At 37.6% G+C, this 20,382-nt stretch overlaps 2 protein-coding genes across 2 annotated transcripts; both read right to left on the reverse strand.

The window, feature by feature from the left end:
- Positions 1-2,807: 2,807 nt before the first annotated feature.
- Positions 2,808-6,156, reverse strand: LOC131333004 (LOB domain-containing protein 15-like). The gene is made up of 3 exons (XM_058367306.1): positions 5,966-6,156; positions 4,938-5,187; positions 2,808-3,608 (listed from the first exon to the last, which is right to left on the reverse strand). Exons 1-3 carry the CDS (start codon positions 5,977-5,979, stop codon positions 3,177-3,179), a joined length of 696 nt encoding a protein of 231 aa, XP_058223289.1. The 5' UTR covers positions 5,980-6,156; the 3' UTR covers positions 2,808-3,176.
- A 7,868-nt stretch (positions 6,157-14,024) lies between these two features.
- LOC131334461 (pentatricopeptide repeat-containing protein At3g29230-like) lies at positions 14,025-19,572 on the reverse strand. The gene has a single exon (XM_058369490.1). The coding sequence runs from the start codon at positions 19,443-19,445 to the stop codon at positions 17,610-17,612; it is 1,836 nt and encodes a 611-aa protein (XP_058225473.1). The 5' UTR covers positions 19,446-19,572; the 3' UTR covers positions 14,025-17,609.
- Between the last annotated feature and the right edge of the window lie 810 nt (positions 19,573-20,382).

Below are 20,382 nucleotides of genomic sequence, written 5' to 3' on the forward strand. Positions count from 1 at the left end.
ACGCACGAATGTATTTGTTTGTGTGGAAGTTTTGTCTCTCTTTTTTGTGAGAGTCTTTATTTTCGTCTTTGGGCGAATATTACGTTTACAGATTGTGTTCTTTCAGATGATGTTACTTCACAATGACATTCGTGTCAACATGTAGTGCTCTACTACCCTCTTATATATGATGTCTCATGTCTTTGCCAGCTAGAGCAATTCATAGTAGCTTGTCAGATCTGTAGCTTTGGGAGTTTATTGGTGTGTTCATGAAGTTCGTCTGATCGTCTGAGTATTTATTGTTTTTTTTCTTGGCTAGCACTTTATCTCTTTTTGAGACTGCTGGTACGAAATATGAAATTTCAACAGAATATGCGTCAAGCAATGCCTGGGTTGGGGTGAAAGATATCAACCGCCTTGTACTTTTCTCGCTTCGTATTAGTTAAACGATTAGTTTGACTTTATCCAAAATATTTATAATGAATTTCGTAGTGTAAGTGCTCTAGACTTACATCAATACAACTTCTAAAAAAAGAAAAAAAAAAAAAAAAAGAGTGATCAGGGAATGAAGATGCATAAGTCTTGTAGAGCATTTTATTTCCCAAGAAAGAATAGTTTTGGGGATTGATTATCACGTTGAATATTAGACAAATGCAGCTACTTGAAGCAACCACGACGCGAGACCAAATTCCATCACCACTCTGTAGCTACGCTAGCTACTGCATTGTACGAGAAGTCTTTGGTCGCAAATTGGGTACCACGTGGCGGTACTTAGCGCTCATCCGAACAGTCCAAACGTGTTTTGGACGGTTCAGAGCCGAACACACTCTCTCTCTCTCTCTCTATCTCTGATGCATATTTGGGTACCACGTGGATTATACCATATTTGCACCCAAAAACTTCTCGATCGCATTATACATTACTGTTTTTGTGTGCTTGTCAATCTCAAAACCTAAAGTTTACAACTCCGTAAACTTTTAATGTCCCCAAGATTGTTTTTCTTTTTTGGTTGTGATGAGAATCAAAATTTCGAACTTCAATATAAATTCTTTACTTGTTGTTATGCTCTCACCCGCTGTCAAAGACATAGGTATCTGTATGGGTGGGGCCCGGGCCAACTCCCACTTTTTAAGAATTACCTTATATATAGTATATATAAGGCATACATTTAATAGTCATTATATACGATAAGGCCCCTCCAAACTTCAAAAGTAAAATAAATATCAAATATGAAAATAAATGGGGTAAGATGTAGCAAAAAAAAAAAAATTACTTCATTGTATGTCCATATATATGTTTTTGCCAAGTATGAACTGAAAGTGGCTGTGTTGTTTTGTTTTATAATATTATTCATTAGATTTCATGCTTGAATTTAAAAGTATATATAAGAAAAACTTAAAAAATCAACAACCATGTGCATATATGTGGATTCTAGGTTCTAAGCTTCGCTCCCCGCTTTCCAAATCCTAGCTCTACCCCTGCCCGTTTTCACGTTCTCACTCTGCTAACCCAATCATAAAATAATATACATGCACATTATATAGTTACAAATAATTTTCTTGTTTATGTATATCCTTTTTTTTTTTTTTTTGCTAAGCAAATTTTTTTATTAATCTTTAAAGAAAGTACAAAGATTAAACGGATCTCAGGCCATATGTATTATTATATCCAGTTAAGTGCCTAACTATCTATGTAGTCTTTTAACCGACCTACTCTGGGTGAAATCTACACGCCAAGGCCCTAGAAACATCTTGCATTATAGTAACACCATGTTGGCATACACACAAAGTTAGGGAATCAAAATAAGTTACTATACCCGGAATTAAACCCCTGGTACAGAACTATTCGAAAAATAAACGTAGGGTCGAATTTTAATTTTGGTACATTGTGGGCCGTATCCAAGGGTATGTATTGGTCGGACGGGTCACTGTTACTTGCTTATGATTACAAATTTTTATACAGAAAATGATGTGACAAGAAAATTAAAATCAAATGGTGGTGATAGAAACTGGAACCAACTTATAATGGAGTATATTCCATAAGAATTTTAACTTCGACAAGCCACTTGGAACAATTGAAGTAGCCAACCGAACGGGTTTGGTTAAGTGTATATGAGAAAGCAAATACGTACATATTTATCCTCCATGAGATCACGTTTTCAACTCCCGCATAGGCCAAACATTCTAAACCTTGGGGTCACTAAGAGGGTTTGTCCGGTCGTTTAACTCAGGACCCGAGAATTAGTCGAGATGCGTACAAGCTGGTCCGAACATCTTATTATAAAAAATAAAAAAAAGTGAAGTAGCTAGCACATCCTAGGAATGCCAATGCCCCTCATAGTTTAAAATTATAACATTCGTGCACCATCATCTAAACTAATACAGTATTTAAGAAACCGATACAATCACACTGGCAGTGACGGGCTACCATCTACTATAGCAAATTCTTTCCCACAATAACCATTTAAACACAAAGAGAAAATTTCGTTGCAATTTTATAGCGTATGTTTATGCTCGGTTGTTACTTTCAAAGTTTCGGAATTAGTCGAGGTGCGCGCAAACTAGCCCGAACATCCGGTTGTCCAAAAAAAAAATTGTCAAACTTCAACCTGCAATTAATGTCTCCATAAAATAATAAAATGGTAAATGGAACAAGATGAAGAAATGTGGTCCTACTACGTACTAGTATTTATTGTTTCACCAAATTGTGTCAACAAAATTTCCAACCCATGTATGGGGAGAATCACAAAGACCTTAACCCTTTTGTCCCTTCAATGCCATTTAATAGTCCTTCAAGCAAGCCCTTAATTTAAAGGGCACAGACTCAAATGCATGTACAAATGGACTCAAAATTCAGTCAAAGCATAGTAATTCCCCTCACGTGCAACGAATTCTAATGGTACATGCACCACATAGATATGGAGACTTCTACCAATGCTAGAACTTACCACACATTTGGCTATCATCTGATGAATTCTATCGACGTTATCCCGCGGAGCTCATGTAACAACCTATGATCGGTCTCCATTCGATTCACAATCTCCCACTTATTGATTTCACAAACTAATCAACAGAAACGTTTTTGAAAACTGATATATTTGTCACATGATACAGTTTCTCTCGAGTTACCAGAGCTCTACTCGTCGTGAGATGAGTTAGTGCGCCCGCCGGTAACTAAAGAGAAGCCCAGCTAGCTGCTTAGCCAAAATAAGAAACACTGTTGCTGGGAATGGAGTTATAGCTCGTCGTGGTGGCTACCGGCGATGTGTACAAAGAAGGAGAAGAAGAAACAACAACAACAGAAGGGGGAGGCGGCCTTGGCTGTGGTGTCGGCGGGGTAGGAGGGGGAGGGGGAGTTGGGGCCGCAGGCGGCAGTGCGGCCGCCACCGCCACGTCCCCGGAAGTGGCTAAAGCGGCATGAGTAGAAGCCATGATATTACTGGCAGCCTCTCTATATTTGTACTTCAATATTTCACCCCTTACTGCATTAAGTTCCGCTTGCAAAGATTGAACCTGTTGTTGCAGAGCTGAAATTGCTCCCATGCATCCGTACACCGGATCTCTAAGCCTAACGTTAGCTTCATAGACTAAACTGTTCGCGGCATCGGCTCTTTGGCTCTCTGGTACCTCCTAAATTGTTCATCAAAATACAAGAATCGAAAATCAGAATTACTTGCTAATGAATCTAAAATGATATGACGCCAAAAAAAAAAGTCACAACCGACGCATTTGAGATAAAGGTCGAAAGTGTATAACTCAAGGCCCTAATATCACGCCCATTAAGGGTATGGATTACGGCAAGGACTTGATCCTTGTGTTTTAGAGAGCAAATTAAGATGGTACCACTGTCTCAAAGATTAATAAAAATCATTTTTATTGTTATAAAATGATATTTTCTTCATTCCGATTTGTTTGTCTAATCTTGAAATTCCAATTTATAATAGAGATTGAATGATTACTTTTGAAAATGTTCAACTTTTCAAAAAGTACCCTTCACTTTTTGGTATTTGATGAGAGTACACTCTCTCTCTAATGCATATGAGAGAGGGCATCAAAGAAATATTTCAAGGTCACAAACATTTTGGGACACAAGAAAGTCAAAATTGGGACAAATAAATCGGGACGAAAGAAATAAGATGGTACCGCATTTGGTGTTTTTATTTTTCCAATTGTCATTTTATAGCATGTGTTTTTAAAACCAGAAGAGTAATCACTCATTGCTTTTCGTTTTCGGATGAAGACAGATTTGACAACAAATGTTGATGACATCGTTGCAGTGTTTTCCAAGAAGTGGGATTTTTTTTTTGTCGGCAACAAAAAATTTACAGGTAACTCAATAAAAGGTACATCGAGATAAGATGTGAGCACACTAGCCACAATACGGCTAAGCATGAGACCAAGAAAAAGAAAACATCCAGCAAAGAGCTGAAAGAAGGAAGCAAAAGCTGAAACTGGGGTTTTCTCATGATTTTTTGTTCTACAAAAAATTTCATGAGCAGTTCCGCGTAATATTCATTTTTTAATTTCTGAACAAAAATGAAATGATAAAACAAAATCATAGCGGCTCAAAATAGGATTCTTGTAGCCGACTAGATTTAAGGTTCTTGATTCTTTTTCGAAAACAATTGTTTCAAAACAACTCCCAAAAGATAACAAACAAAAAAGGTTTTCCTTGTTTTCCATGGATCCCAAACTACAACAAAGCCTGGCCTAATTAATTAAGAGCCTGTATGGTCATCCACTATTTTATCTATCTAGTCGTCTTATTTGATTATTTTGAGTCTAAATCTAGGCAATATATATACATATATGTCTAGATTCAGACAGAAAATAAGTGCATAACGAGGACGAATAATCTCCGGCCAGTTCCTTTTTCTGATCAAAAAACGAGGACAAATAATAAAGACAACGAGCAATGCTAACCAAACAGACCCCTAAGTCGGGTAGAACTCGGCTTACCATGAGCATCTTGGAGACGTTGCTAGCGCCAAAGACTTTGTGAACCGCGGCGAATTTGTGGGGTTCATGTGGTGAGAAATAGGGAGAGAAAGGGCACTCCTCAGCACACCTCCTCCTCAACAGCTTACATGCAGCACAAGGTGTGATGGTGTTGAGTGTCGAACCCAGGATATGCCTTCTCCCCATTTGATCAAAAGATGCCGCATCTATCTCCCTCTTGATCTTCTTTCCTATCTCATCAAATCTCTCCCTGCGAAAAGTCAAGCCAACTCTGGTTAATTGTTGAAGAAACAAGGGTTCTTGATTGCTGGAGAACTCAAATAAGTTAGGGTTCTTTCTTTTGTGAGAATATGTCAAGTATTTTTGCTAAAATTACAACGTGAGCCCGAAGGATGGAAGCCTTCGTCGAACTTGTCTGCGATGAGAAAACCAGCAGATGCATCGACAAACACTGACTGGCCGGGGAGGGAAATATCCGACGTTAAATACATAAAATCTGGAGATGATTATGTTTCCAGAAGACGTACCGATTGTAGGAAAAATCGTTTGGTTTCCCTTTCCATCCAACAAAAGTGAAACGAGGCTCCCTCCCTCGGAATACTGTTTCCAGAATCTTAGCTTTGCACGCAAAATACTACAGTATTCGTGAGGAATAAAAAATGTTTTTTTTTTTTTTTGATCAGCGGACTAGTAAAAGTTAACACCGACTATTTTTGCGTCATATCTAATTTCTAGCGTAATTGTTTCAAGGATACAATCATTTTTCCTCCCCAAACAATTGATTCTTTTCCAAAACGAAAATCAACGAAACCAAGTTTTTTTTTTGGTAAGTAAACCAAGCTTAATTTTGTGTGTGCGCTAAATCAATGAAAACGAGTTTCAAACATAGTCCACATAGAAACAGTGCACTAAAAATTCTGAAAACTGCAAACAAACTAAGCTGATGAGTATAATTTTGAGAGAGAGAGAGAGAGAGAGAGAGAGAGAGAGAGAGAGAGATTTGGAAAATCTTAAACTAGGGTTTTTACCTTTCTCTGGACATTAATCAAGCATGCCGTGAAGCTCTATGGGGATATAGATGGATGGATCGGTTGGAAGAAGAGAGTTTGAAAAGGGAGAGAAGAAGAAGCAAAAGAAAGAATCAGAAAGGGAGAAAAAGAGAGTGCTTAAAAGGCAAGGTAAGTAGGAAGAAAGTTGGTCAAGTGGATTTTTGAAATTAGGAAACAAAACAAAAAAAAGGGAAGTATATTATATTATTAGGAGAAGGTGATACATATTCTTACAATATCATATTACCTTGATATTGGACAAATTAGAGAGAGAGAGAGAGAGAGAGAGAGAGAGAGAGAATGCCAGCTCTGGGTCAAGGATAGCCCACGTGTGAGTTCGTGCAGCTATTGACTTTTGAAAGCAACCAATATTTGGAAAAAATTATTTGCGTAAAGTCTAGGATCACGGCTCCATTTTCACTGCTCTATGTGGGATCCATTCTGGGACCAACAAAATACCCCAAAAAAATGCTCATAAATTTTAAAATATTTTTTTTATGTAATTCTATAAAAAAATCAGCTCAATCGCATATTGGTATGTATGTTTTCTGAATTCGTATGGGCAAAACTGTGCAGTTTCGCTCTACGATTTTAGAAAACATACCTACCAATATGCGATCAAATTGATTTTTTACAGGACCCCAAAAAAAGTATTTCAAATTTTATGAGAATTTTATGTATTTATGTGGGACATAAAGTGGGGCCCACATGGAGCGATGGAAATGGAGCGGTAAACGTAGCACTGATTTGGGCCTTGCTTCACACCTACAGTACCTAAATAGTTAGAATTTGGGAAATGATTATTGAACTCCATTTTTAACCAAATGCATTTGCATTAATTTTTTTTAATGTACTTATAAAAATATGACTTAATTGTTATTCACATATTAAACTTTGGAGTCTTTTTTAACACATGCACGAAAGGATAGATTTTGTAATTCTTTTGTATAAATAAAGACGAAATAAATGCATTTGAATAAAAATGAAGTGTAATAATTAATTTCCCCAAAAATTCTGTATTCCATCAATGCTCCAAGCTGTATAGAAATTAACAAGCTAGTGGTCATGGCATTATTTTTCCCAAGGCTAGTTCTAGAATAATTTTGCACTTGTCTTTGGTCAGGCCAAGTGTCTACATATTAGTTTTTGAAAACGGGCTTCTCTGTGGTCAACTCACGCCCAATTGAGTGTCGTCTAAGAGGGAGCCAGAGGATCCAACGTTGTGGTTTTTTTTTTTTTTTTTAAACTCGACATCGTGGATTCGTTTGGAAAAATTGTACAAGAAATTCGACCGGAAAGAAACCTAACTATAGGATTTTTTATTTTTATTTTTATTTTTTCGTCGTTTTTCACAAGATTAGATTATTAGACTTCTCAGCCTATTTATATAGGCTTGTCAACCCTAATTGTAGAAAATTAAAATAGCATTGGAAGAGGAGCTGACCATGTGTTAATTAATTACTCATGTAGTCCAATAAAATTAACGTAGAAATCTCACAAGTAATATTAATTCTGCAGAGATGGAAAATCGGATTCAAGGAGCGTGCTGTGCAGCGTGCTGCGCGGCCACCAGAGTTGTCTAGCCGGCATCGGCCCGATGATCAGAGACGTCCACTGCGTAAAGCTCATCGAGTACTACAAGTATACCAAAAATCAACCCAATCAAATATCGTTAACTACTTCATCGGAATACATATAATTTGGAAAAAAATGAATCCTAATGGATACGAAACACTGGATCAAAACCACTGAATCCATTCTTTTCGAATTATATGTGTTCCGATGAGGCACTTAACGATATTTGATCGGGTTGATTTTTGGTACACTTGTAGTACTCGACGAGCTCTACGCAGTAGACGTCTCCGATCGTCGGGCCGATGCCGGCAAGGCGGCTCCGGAGGCCGCGCAGCACGCTGCACAGCACGTAGCTGTGCAGCACGCTCCCTGAATCCTGGAAAATCATTCAAGTGGGTATCTCTATTTGTTTTAGCGGATCGATATGACCACCGAAATGGACTACAAGTCTAAGGTGATTGCATATCCGATATTTTGTTGAAATGTTTTTTTAATTGGGATTGAATTTCCTCTATTAGATATAATGATTTCATAATCCAAAAAAATGTGAGATAAACAACACCATGGGGGCTGCATTATTTTGCTAATAAATAAGTAGTTACTATATCAACGGTCTAACTTAAGGTTCCGTTCGTTTGAAATGTAAATCATTTTCCTTGTAAAATATTATACCCATTTTCTAGTTTAGTTGACAAGATAGGAGTAAAACATTTTACTCTGTAAAATTTTTTCTTGCAAATGAAGAAAAATAACTTCCCCTCAAAACTACCGTAAATCATTTTACTCTCTCTCTCTCTCTCTCACACACACACACACATGAAGCATATTTCTTTTGTTCTTCTACTGATCTCGCTGTGTATTATAATATATATATATATATATATATATATATATATATATATATATATTTCTATAGCAATCGATTGATCAGAGACTACAAGTATATTGAAGTACTTCCGTATTTGTTGGTGAACTCATCCGGCAATTAGCACATAATGATTGTTCAAGAGAAATTTTAAATTTTCATTGTGATATCCTTATAACAACCAAACACCCAAAAAAAGAAATTGACAAGTTTTGTTTTGGCAAATCAATTTGCATAACAAAATATTTTACAGCGGAAAATATTTTCCGTTGAAACAAACGAATTATAATTGTAAATAGATTTTTTTTAAAATAGGAGTATAAATATATATGTACTCTGCGCGTATTAATGAGCCCACACTTCATCAAATTAAATGATGCCACTTTATGGATTAATTGAGAAATGGAAAATTGTAATGAGAGTGTTGATATCAGGGTTAGGTGAAGAAAAGGAGGGAAACCCTAAAAAGTGTATATTGGGAGCATTGTGGGGTGCAACAATTTCAATAAGTAAAAAATAAGTAAAAAATAAAAATACTACAGTACTTGCTTTAAATGCAAGGAAATGAAGCCATCAGTTTTTGGTTTGACCCCCATTTTAAGGCTAAGAAGTCGCACCCTTGTTCTTTATTTTCCATTCCCCAAACCTACTACTACTACTTGTCTGTCTAAACCAAGGGTGCTGTAGTGCACCCTCCGCACTACACATGTAGTGCGGTTGATTCGATCGTCTATCTTGACAATGGACATGCAGTTAAAATTTGTAGGAGCTCGAATTAAATCTAAGACGTTCGTGCCAAGATGAACGGTCGGATTGACTATTGTGTAGTGCGACAGGTGCACTACAGCCCTCCCATTCCTGTCTCCTTTCACAGTTTCACTTAATTTTCTTCACCCCTTTCAAATCACCGATTTCAGGCTTTGCCTATCATGTTGACATCATTGATACACGACCACCCAACTCAACCTGGGATAAGGCGGGAAATAAGTTAATTTACAAGTACCGGCATAAGATGACTTGGACATCGTGATTTATCGGAAAAAAAAAAAACCCAAAGATAAGTGTTTCGGGCTAGAAAAAAAGTATCATTCACTCGCCTGGAGTAAGCGGACAAAATTGTTTTCGACGAGAGATATATATTGGCTTGTCTCGTAGATAAACATGATTTCAATAGTACTCCACATTTTATAACTCGTGATTAAGTTTTTTTAGTAAGTATGAAGACTACTCGACGGAGCTAGCTATTTGATGGCTATGTTTCATAAGTCATTCGAGATTGTGGAATACGGTGGATACCAACCATTTATAAATTAATTATAGTACTCCAACTCTATATAAAACCCAGACAAACATTCACAGGTTCACTTGATGTATCAAATAGTCAAAATGATAAATTGAATAAATGAAGTTTAAAAATAAAAAAAAAATGTCGGTGCCAAATTTTCGGTGCAGCTTGAAGTTGTCATGCATACGTACAAGTAAGAAATGTTTAGATGTTTCGACAATTAAAGGTCAAATTTTGTGTTTTTCTTTCCGTTGTGGGACAATATTCACAGGCGGCTCTGCATGTGGTTAAGGGTAGGTATTCAAATGACTTGACATCTCGTATATTTTTCAAAGGATTTAGTCTGGTTTCTGTCCGGATTTAATCTGGTGGGTTGTTGATTTCCATCGGTTTTTTATGCTATTTTTTATACGGAGCTCTGCCATTCCGAGGCGTCTGGTGTCTAGGTACTATAGCTCCACTTATGCCGATCCTTTTTGTACGGTGTGGAATGAGCGATGTCGCTCTTGCTTAGGCGCTAGACATCAGTTTCATTTCTTTGCTTTTCCTGTATATTGTTAGCTTTAGAGTTTGGTTGTGTCACTGCATCTTTGTACTCGGGTGGAAATCTGTTACTGCCATATGGTTTGATCTGTATTCCGGTGATGATCTGTAGATGCCGTATGACTTTTATAAATGAGTATGCTTCTTCCGTTGAAAAAAAAAAAAATTTATTCAATCAACTATGAACACCAAATTCATTTCAATTGGAGCACATGATAGTCTACTGCCCAATCTACCCGATCTGAAACCATTTTCGTTGAAGGAAAAGACGAATTTCTTAGTTTGGAGAAGCAATTGAAGGATAAAGTTTAAATGTTATGCCAAAATTGGCAAAATAAATATGTTTAATTGTTTCAAAAGCAATATACTAATTTATTATTTTAGTTATGTGTTTTTTATTAGAACTGATAGCCTAATATAAAAAGTCTAAGAAAAACTTCTAAAACCGCCACTGTGGACAATCGAAGAATATTACATCGTCACATCTCACACCACACCACTATCTATAGGGTAAACTCTCATTCCATACCCGCAGCCTACAGATTGAGTCTACACACTCTCAACCCGACGGTTGAAGAATTGGAGAATTAGATGTGTCTAGCTCAAGTCAATGTCGTGCCAAAGTTTGAGATTCGATGATCAAGAGAGGTACAATCATACATTGTTGTTGGATAATTCATATCCGGCTCGGCAGTTTTATGTATTGGATAATTCTTAATTGAAATATCGAAGAGCAAAACACGAGTCGAGTTCGAGCAGCTATTTCATACTCTTTAAAAGTGTAATTTTGGTTTGAGCCGATAGCCATTGCTGTAACCTCAATTGAAGTCTTAAGGCTGTGTTCTTTTTTAACTTATAAGTCTGGAACTTATTTCGGTATTTTTTATTTTTCGTAACTTTTTATTTAGCTTTTCGTTGTAACTTTAAGGATTAATCGTTCGTCTCGACGAGAAGAATCGGAAAAGTATAAAAATATGGACTGATGTTGAAAAAATTTAAATGATACGGCACTTTAGACAAATAAGAAAGTTATTTGATACTTTTTCCGTCTTTAGTGAACTTTTTTTTTTGCTTTCAGTCATAATTTAGTACTTTTTAAACTTCTCTCGTCAAGACAGATGATGAAAAAAATCACGTAAATCTAACAAAATTTAAAAAAATGAATAAAACACACAAAATGAAGAAATAAGTTTAGTTAAAAAGAACGCAGCCTAGCATTCAAGTTGGGAATTCAAAAGGCAAGACGCGGGCTGGCTTCGACCCATGCTTCATTTTTTATGGGCTAGCCCGAGCTCGCCAGCTGCTTGCGCGAAGCCCATGTAATCAAATACGGGCCGATCTCTGAAGGCCTCGGCCCAGGTCGTATCCCAGACACGCCTCATGTTTGGTGTCCCAAATACTACTTTTACGCAGAAATTCTCACCAGATTATTATTAGGAAATTAATTTTTGTGCTCCACTTTTATACGCAGGCGCTCCACTTTCAACGTAACGTTAAAAAGTGAAGCACCTGCGTACAAAAATAGATCGTCAAAATCAGCATCCTTATTATTTTTGCAGATGCATTTTTTAAATCACGAACCACAATGATATGGGTTTTACTTCGAACATTAAAAGGAACACCAAACACAACACATAATTCTGCATAGTAAGTTTTGTGAAAATTCTACTTGCACAACATTACATTATACACCCAAACAATCTCCATTGTTCCACATAGGATTAAACGTTTCGAGCTGAGTCTAGTAGTGTCGTGTTCGAGCTCAGTTAATCTAATAATCGCGTTTGTCTTGGCTAGCCGAGTCTGGTAGTGTCGTGTTTGAGCTCAGTTCATCTAATAATCGCACTTGTCTTGGCTACACGATTGAACAAGCTCAAACAAGTTGCAAAATGTCCATAAAAAACCTCATGTTCATTTGCAGATGATAAACCTCCAAACCTACTCTGTTGTCCATAAAAACATGATTCAAAAATCATACAGTATCATAATTTTTTTTTCCAATGATACCCCCAAACCTACTCTGTTGGGAAATCTATTTTGCGCGCACACGTCTAAACTCTTTAACTAAATGTGTACTTATACTAGAAAATATTGGATTGATGTGGACATGTGGTGAGGTAACAAACCTCCAAACAAGTACTAAAGTAAAGTTATTAGTGAGTCTGAAAACATTAATCTGTAAAAATCCAAGCAGCGGAAATGGAAGGAAGCTCTATTTTTTGGACATATTCTACTGGTCGTACCAGAAGAATAAAGTCTAACCCAAGAGGTTGGCTTGGTGGTCTTGGCTTTGGACTTACATGTTTGCTTCCTCGTAAGGTTTCAGGGTCGATTCTCTTTACCAGCAACTATTGGGGCCACCTCATCCTTGTGCACAAGCGTGTTAAAAGGCTATAAAAGAGTTGTAGGGATTAGTTTGAGGTGTGCACAAACTGACCCGGAACAATGATAACAATAGCTGTTTTGATTACACAATCGAACAAGCTCAAACAAGTTGCAAAATGTCCATCAAAAACTCAGTTCATTTGCAGCCTTGGGCCCAAGTACTGAACTGCACTGGTTTTACCAGCACAGGATGTCAATAGCTTGGTTCAGAGCCTTTTCTAGCCCCTAGACTCAAATGAAGGGCAGGAAAACCCTCAGAGCAAAATTCAAGCATATTGATGCTGGGATGCAAAATGCACACAAATGCCTTTCAAACCCATATGGCTCACGTGGTCTTCACCCCAAATTCAGGATCCTAATTAATGAGGAAAGACCAGATCCCACATAGTCAAATGGGTAAGCTCCCAAGTATCTGACACAGCACAGGTTTTAACTCATGGCTTTTAATAATTGTCATCCGAAGTTTCCACATGACTTCTTCTGAATCTCTCACATTCACATGCATTCATGCAAAGTCAAACAAGTATCTGTACAGACTGTACCATATATACTCTCCATTACATTAGAAAAACAGAATTTCCATCACCCCAGATAATGCAGTCAACCAGACTGGTCTTGTTTATCGAACTCTAAAGTATGATCACAGTTGTGGGATCACAGATCTCATTTGCAAACTCCAAAGGATTCCCAATCGTAATTCGTAAAACGATTCGTAATAGCTTCAAATACGATTCATAATAGCTTCAAATAAGATGACAATGAAATACCACGCACATAGTAGGTTTTGTTAGCTGGATTAGAACTGCATTTCTGGCATGTGAATGTAAAGAATCAGTGGAGAGATAACTTAGCTAGTGGACAACCATCCCACAAACATGAGATATACAATACTTTGGGGACATGGTATTCATAACCCTTCACTATTGCTCCGGTGTGATCACTCCCTATGGCTGGTGGGAAATGAGAAAACTACAAGTGATTCAAAGATGCCAGCTTTCTTACAAAACATACCAGAGGCTAGTCTCCCAAAGATTTGAGTACAAAGTTCAACTAACTCATACCGAGCAATAAGAGGGAAATTTTTCTTATGAAACCTGACTGATGCTAAGATTCAAACCGTTTAGTTGTTATCTGCGTTATAAATGGACTCTACTATATATGTGAAGTACCTACGTTAGCTATGAAAGTAAGAGTATGAGGTATGTGTGACAACAGTAGAAACAGATTGCTTAGCAAAAAAAAAACTGTAGTGACAGATTTATGCAACAATAATGTAGAACACTAATTGGGTTCATTCATTAACCATTTACGAAACTCACAAATGAACTATATCACCTGGTGAACATATTTCGTCCTAAGAAGTACGAAGTCAATGAAGAATAGTAGAATACCAAGAAATAAGAATATTTGTGATATCCATTCCATGATCATGTCAATTATAAGTTTTGACTTTCACACGCATACTGCATACATACTTGTTGGTCTAGTATCAGAGACTTGTAATTCTTCCCATTGGAGTGATCTCCATGTTCAATTTCTCAGACCTAGCAAGTAGATAATTGCAAAAACAAAAGGCCAACAAGAAAAAGGAAAAGAGCACCTTAGTCAAAGGCCAATTTTCATGGACTATATATATCATGCCAGTAACATGATTTGCAAATTTATTTTAGTAGAGTAACACTAGCCTATCACAGTATATCCCTCCATTATATAGGATGGTTAGGAAAGCATATTTGAACTTAATCAAGAACAAGGGGCCTTCAAACTTCCGTGAATGACAATAGCTCATGCCAATTCGCCAAGTAGTACCTTGATTATGTTTGAAGAGAAGCCGCGGGATCTAGCATTTGTACCACGACCAAGCCCAAAGCACAATGTTGAAACAGGTGATCCGAATTCTTCTTCCTTTTCAATCCTCAAATGAAAAGCCAAGCTTGGGTTTGGCTGTCGTCGTGTATTTGGAGTAGTAAGTGGAGAAGATGGCACAGAACGTGACCGTGAACGAGGTGATGACGAGAATGATGAAGAAGGAGATGGCGGGTGACTGGTTTTCCTCCAACTTAGCTTAGGTAGAACATTGTGGAAAAGGTTGGGTTTTGATTCCCTTTTAGTGGGTTTTTTTGTGGATCTAGACTGGAAGGAAGGTGGTGGTGTAAGAGGAGGAAGTGGGTAGTCGCGGAACTCGACTCTAGGCGTCCCCGGTTGAGATTCCCATGAAAATGGTATGCCAACTGAAGCAACACCATAGTACACTTCCGAGGGGTTGGTCACCGAGATCTGTTTGGATACGCTACTGGTAGAGACCTTGATGGACTTCTCAGGAAGATTAAGCATCTTTTGTTTCAGGTGCAAGCAACAAAGAAGTACCTAAAGAAAAGGAGGGAAGATAGTAGAGGGATTCAGCTAGGTAGAGGGGTTGACATATGTAGGTTCCTTGAGTAGTGTGAAGTGGCTAATGTTCCTACACATGAATCCCTACCATGCGTATACAACTTGGGCGGCTTATATACCACCAGAATTTCCTGAAGTGCGGGTCTGTTTTTTAAAAAGCTAATGTAAGCATCTACAAAATGGGGTTGACATTTATCTTTCATTTGCAAAGCACTGGTACTAAACTAGTTAACAACAAGTTAGATTGAGATGATTAAGGAAAGAAAAAAAGAAAAAAGAGAGCACCATCATGGATCAGGGCGCCCCATTACATTGCATGTTCACAAATTTTGGAATGAAATTTCTCATCCGATCCCATTACACTAAATAAAATAGTATACAAAATAAGATATGCGTGCAGTTTAGACTTTTCTTGTTTCATATGAGTTGAAACCAGGTATTTTGTTTACTTCGGTGGAGTCAATGTAATAACCAAATAAAACATATATATCTTTTCGTGTAATTTCATTCATTAGAGGCTGGTTTATTTTTTCCGGGACTTGCGAAAAAAAACAAACTTCTTATGACTCCACTAGACAAAAATCACCATCACCACTGTCATGGATGATGCATGTGAATTCCTAATCATGCATGTGAATTCCTAATCACATGCATCTTCAAGAACAAAATGCACCATCTTTACATAAATAACGCTCAAGATATTTATACATACACGTTCTTGCACACACATATATTCATGAGGAAGCACATGTGAGACTTGCATCATTGTGGGTCCCTGAATTGTGGAGAGTGCACATGTTGTTTCAATGGATGAGAATAATCTATCTTACCATGCCCTATGCTTTGACATTTGAAGAAACACAGTTGTAAACTTCCAAGAAAGCAATAACTTACCGCCATTGGTTATCTCTCTGCCTGCACAGCTACTCTGGGAAAATCGTCCCTTTTCACAGAAGATTTTAATTCAAAGTGTTTTTTTTTTTTTTTATCAGCCATTTTAATTCAAAGTTTCACAGCTTGCAGTAGAACTAATTGAGGAGGCTTCACTGCAAAACCAGTTGATAGGAATTTAGTAAACTAAAGAAACAAGACCATATAGATGTAACTCAAACATCAATATGTAAAATCAAGCATTATAACAGAAGCTAACATAAATCATGCCAATCCAAGGGGAGAAACTCCCAAATCCGGCATCTGAAGCTCTAAAAAGTATTGGCAACTCCCAAGCTAAACATTTTAAAACTCGAAGGAAAATTCGGCATTGGAGTTATTAAGCCAAAATTAGCCACGAAACTACCAAAAAATAAACAATCACCCATCAGAACATAAATCTAATTGCTGAATAATAAATAAACGAAAAACTCTTTAACCAACATTAACAGAGGCTTTTACTCAGAAATTAAATTCAGAAGTCCAAATGAGGTTATAATTTCATGACTCAATGCAACTGCGTAATAGGCTGAAGTTTAATTACTTTGTAGCATAAGATGAAAATTTCAGTCAAAGAACAATGGATAATCCCAAAAACAGCATCCAAACTAATGACACCGCTCGTGCAGAACCTGTGGACCAGAGTCATCTATCCCTTTCTTTGGCCTGATGATTTGGGAAGGTTAATCTGTTACACTGCTTCCACGGTTCCAGGAACAACTGGGTTAATTTTTTATATTCCTATCCCCAAAACAGTTGACTTGAAAAAGGCATATACGACAAAGACAAGACGCAACTTCTAATAACCAACTTCATCAGTTAATCAATTGTCCTACCATCTTCAGCACCATCATCGCCATTGATTCGGTTAAATCTTATGACCAATTAAGGGGACTTTTCGGGAAAGTGTATTTGCCTCTATCATTAGCTGGGGTATTCATTCATCAAATCAACATACAAGAAGATGAACCATGCCCAGAAATCATAGGAGCTGTCTGTAGCACTTTACCAAGCCTAACCCAGCCTGAAGTTTCAATGCTGGGTACTATTTGTGCTGTTATATCAAAGCAAAGCAGAACAGAGCAATTTTACTAGTAGATCGCAAAACCAGTGCTTTAATCATTTGTTAGATCATGCTCCATAAGTCCATATGATGCCAAAAAGAGTCCAAATAACCGTCTTTAGACTAGGAACCCACCAGCACACTCAAATTGAGCACATTTTTTTCCCTCTAATACAAATCTCCACCGATGACAACTGCAGCATGTGCCATGCTTGTCTTAAACCAATGAGCTGCTTTAAGGTCCATAAAGCATGAGTCTTCCAGCATTAACAAATTCTGAGGGCCCAGATGGGCACCGGCTTTCACACCAATAAAGGATCTCTAAGAAAAGTTAAGGCAGTCTCACTTCCATTCCAAACTGCAACTCACCAATCTAATCACCAGTATAATCCTTGCAAGAGCAAGACCCATTGGTGATATGGAGAAAATGATTTGAATCCCTAACAATTAGGTCGCTTAACTTGATACAAGATTCATAGGAGAACCCTACTCAATTAATGTCCGCAGGTTATTAGCCACCAAATTGTCTTTCCAGGTTCTGTGTTCATAAGTCCAAAAACAACATCAATTCTCTCAACCTATGACATCAAATTATGCTCTCTTTCTCCTCTTCATCAATGTCATGGAGGAAAAAAGCTTTGTCTGGCTCATGCCCATTCCCTTTGAGTTTCTCTTGTATCTCATCTGAAAATACATCAAATTGTGAGAATTCAGGACGTGAAGGGTCCCCTGCCACAAACTCATGTACTAAATTGTCCACCTCAATGGAACTGCATCCAGGTGTTTTACGCACTCCCCTCTGAGTCATTAACTTCCGGCAAAAATTCACATCATCCCAGCGATTCAAAGATGCGTATAGATTGGACAAAACTACATAATTTCCTTCATCATTAGTTTCCAACTCCAACAGATACTGGGTTACCTGTTCAATGAATTTGGTATCCTTGTGGACCCGACATGCTCGAAGCAGGGTTCCCCAGACAACTGAATTTGGCTTCATGGGCATGGTTTTTATGACATCCAATGCCTCTTGAAGTAACCCCGCTCGACCCAATAGATCAACCATGCAGCCATAGTGTTCAATTCCAGGTTGAATCCCAAAAACACTACTCATATGAGAGAAATATCTCCTACCTGCAGAAACTAAACCAGAATGGCTACACCCAGACAAGAGCCCAACGAACGTAACCTCATCTGGTTTTAAATTTTCCTTCTCCATTGCAATGAAAGCATTAACTGCTTCTTCTCCATAACCGTGCATTCCCAAACCCACAATAACAGAATTCCAACAAAAGGTGTTCTTTACAGTAAGGCCATGAAATACATCAAGTGCAGCTTCTATACTCCCACATTTGCAGTACATATCTATAAGAGCATTACCTAAAACAACATCAACTTTGAAGTTTTTACTTCTAATGTAAGCATGTATCCACTCGCCCATATCTACAGCACCAAGATGAGCACATGCAGATAACAAGCTGACCATTGTTACCTCCGTCGGCTTCACATTCTGAGCCTGCATTTGTTGGAAAGCACGCATTGCTCTGCCAAATTCTCTTGATTGAACATACCCCGCAATCATGGTATTCCATGTAACAGAATTTTTAACCGAACCCATCCGAACAAACAATTCCTCAGCATTCATTAGCTGCCCCAACTTACAGTATCCATCAATTATGGCATTCCATGAGACCACATCTTTGACAGGACTGCGGTCGAACATCAAACGGGCAGAATCGATTTGACCCAACTTACAATAGCAAGTGATCATTGAATTCCAAGAACAAGAATCTCGCTCTTGCATACTATCAAACAACCTCCGAGCCTCCTCGACAAACCCATGCTTAGTAAATCCCGATAGCATCACATTGTTTGCCACAACATCTCTTTCAGTCATTTCCTCGAACACCTTTTCTGCGGACCTCAAATCCCCCACCTTTGCATAGAAATCAATCAACCCAGTTTGCAAAACCACGTCAAAAAGAATACCCATTTTCAGTAACTGACAACGGAACGATTCCCCTAAATGAGTCGCACATAGACCAGCACACGCCCGAAATATCAAAGAGACTAAACTTTTATTAGGGAACAAATAATTCTCTCTCAGCCCATTGTAGAAACCCAGAAAATCTAGCCAATTTTCAGATTGTAACGAGAGTTGAACCATGGAATTCCATAAGAAAGGGTTGTTGGGTTTTGGTAAATTTCGCAAGAAAAGCAATGGGTAGTGATTAGTTTTGTGGGTACGGTAATAGGATGTGAGGAAGGTGGTGAGGAGGGGAGTGGAACTGAGACGTCCACTGGTGAGCAGTTGACCGTGGATTTGTTGTAATTGACGGAGGTTTAAGAGATTGTTGGTCGATAGGACGAACGTTAGGTAATCAGTAGCAAGTGATGGTAGAGGTCTTGGAATTGAATTCATGTGAAAAGTGTCAGTTTCGTGGAATCACTTGTCAACTGAGTTTCATTGCTCGTGCACGGCACTACGGCAAGGCCGCAAGGGACGACAGTAGGTCTGTAACTTCGCCTCCAAGAAACAAATACTGCTACTATAACCAACGAATTGACTATTTCAGCGCTGCTGCCCCACCGCATCAATTCACCAAGGGTCCGGGTAAATACAACTATGAATTTACTATACGTAGTTAATTCATAAAGGGGAATTCAAAAATTTTCTATTATGAATTGACTACATGTAGTAAATTTGCAGTTGTATTTAGCAGCACCCTTCACCAATTCACCGCCTCACCCACCACTTATACAAAACGGGATCGTTTTGGGTAAAAATCATAATTTTTAACTTTTTTGATTTGCCTTGATGAGATGAATGAATAATTTGCAAAAGTTAGGTGCAAAATTCGAAAACTAATTTTCTTTGAACAAGGACAAAACAATAAAAAAAAAATTCAAAAATTCTTGCGTGGTGTTTCACTAATGCTGTATTTGGATGAGTTTTTGAAAATTTTTTTATAAGAGTAATAATTTGAAGTAAGAGTAATGAGTGAAGAGAGATAGAGAGTAAAATAAAATAATGATTAAAAATAGGAGTAATGGATGGAGAGTAACGATTGAAAATAAGGGTAATAAGTATTTTTTGAGTTTAAATTATCCTGAAACCTCGAGGCGGACGTACATACAATTATAATTGGGCTATAGCCCAGGTGGAGTTAAAAAAGTAAATAATTTATATATAAAATTTTAGTCCGCCTCATTTTCTTTTTTAATCCAATTCATCCTATATAATTATTTTCATTGAAAGAGAACTTTTTGAAAAAATCGACTCAGATTCGATAATAAATGATTTTTACTATCTTATAAACAACATAGGGCACAACTTCAATAGTGTACGTTTTTTATAC

Source organism: Rhododendron vialii, chromosome 1a, assembly GCF_030253575.1.
Source record: "Rhododendron vialii isolate Sample 1 chromosome 1a, ASM3025357v1".
Taxonomy (NCBI): domain Eukaryota; kingdom Viridiplantae; phylum Streptophyta; class Magnoliopsida; order Ericales; family Ericaceae; genus Rhododendron; species Rhododendron vialii.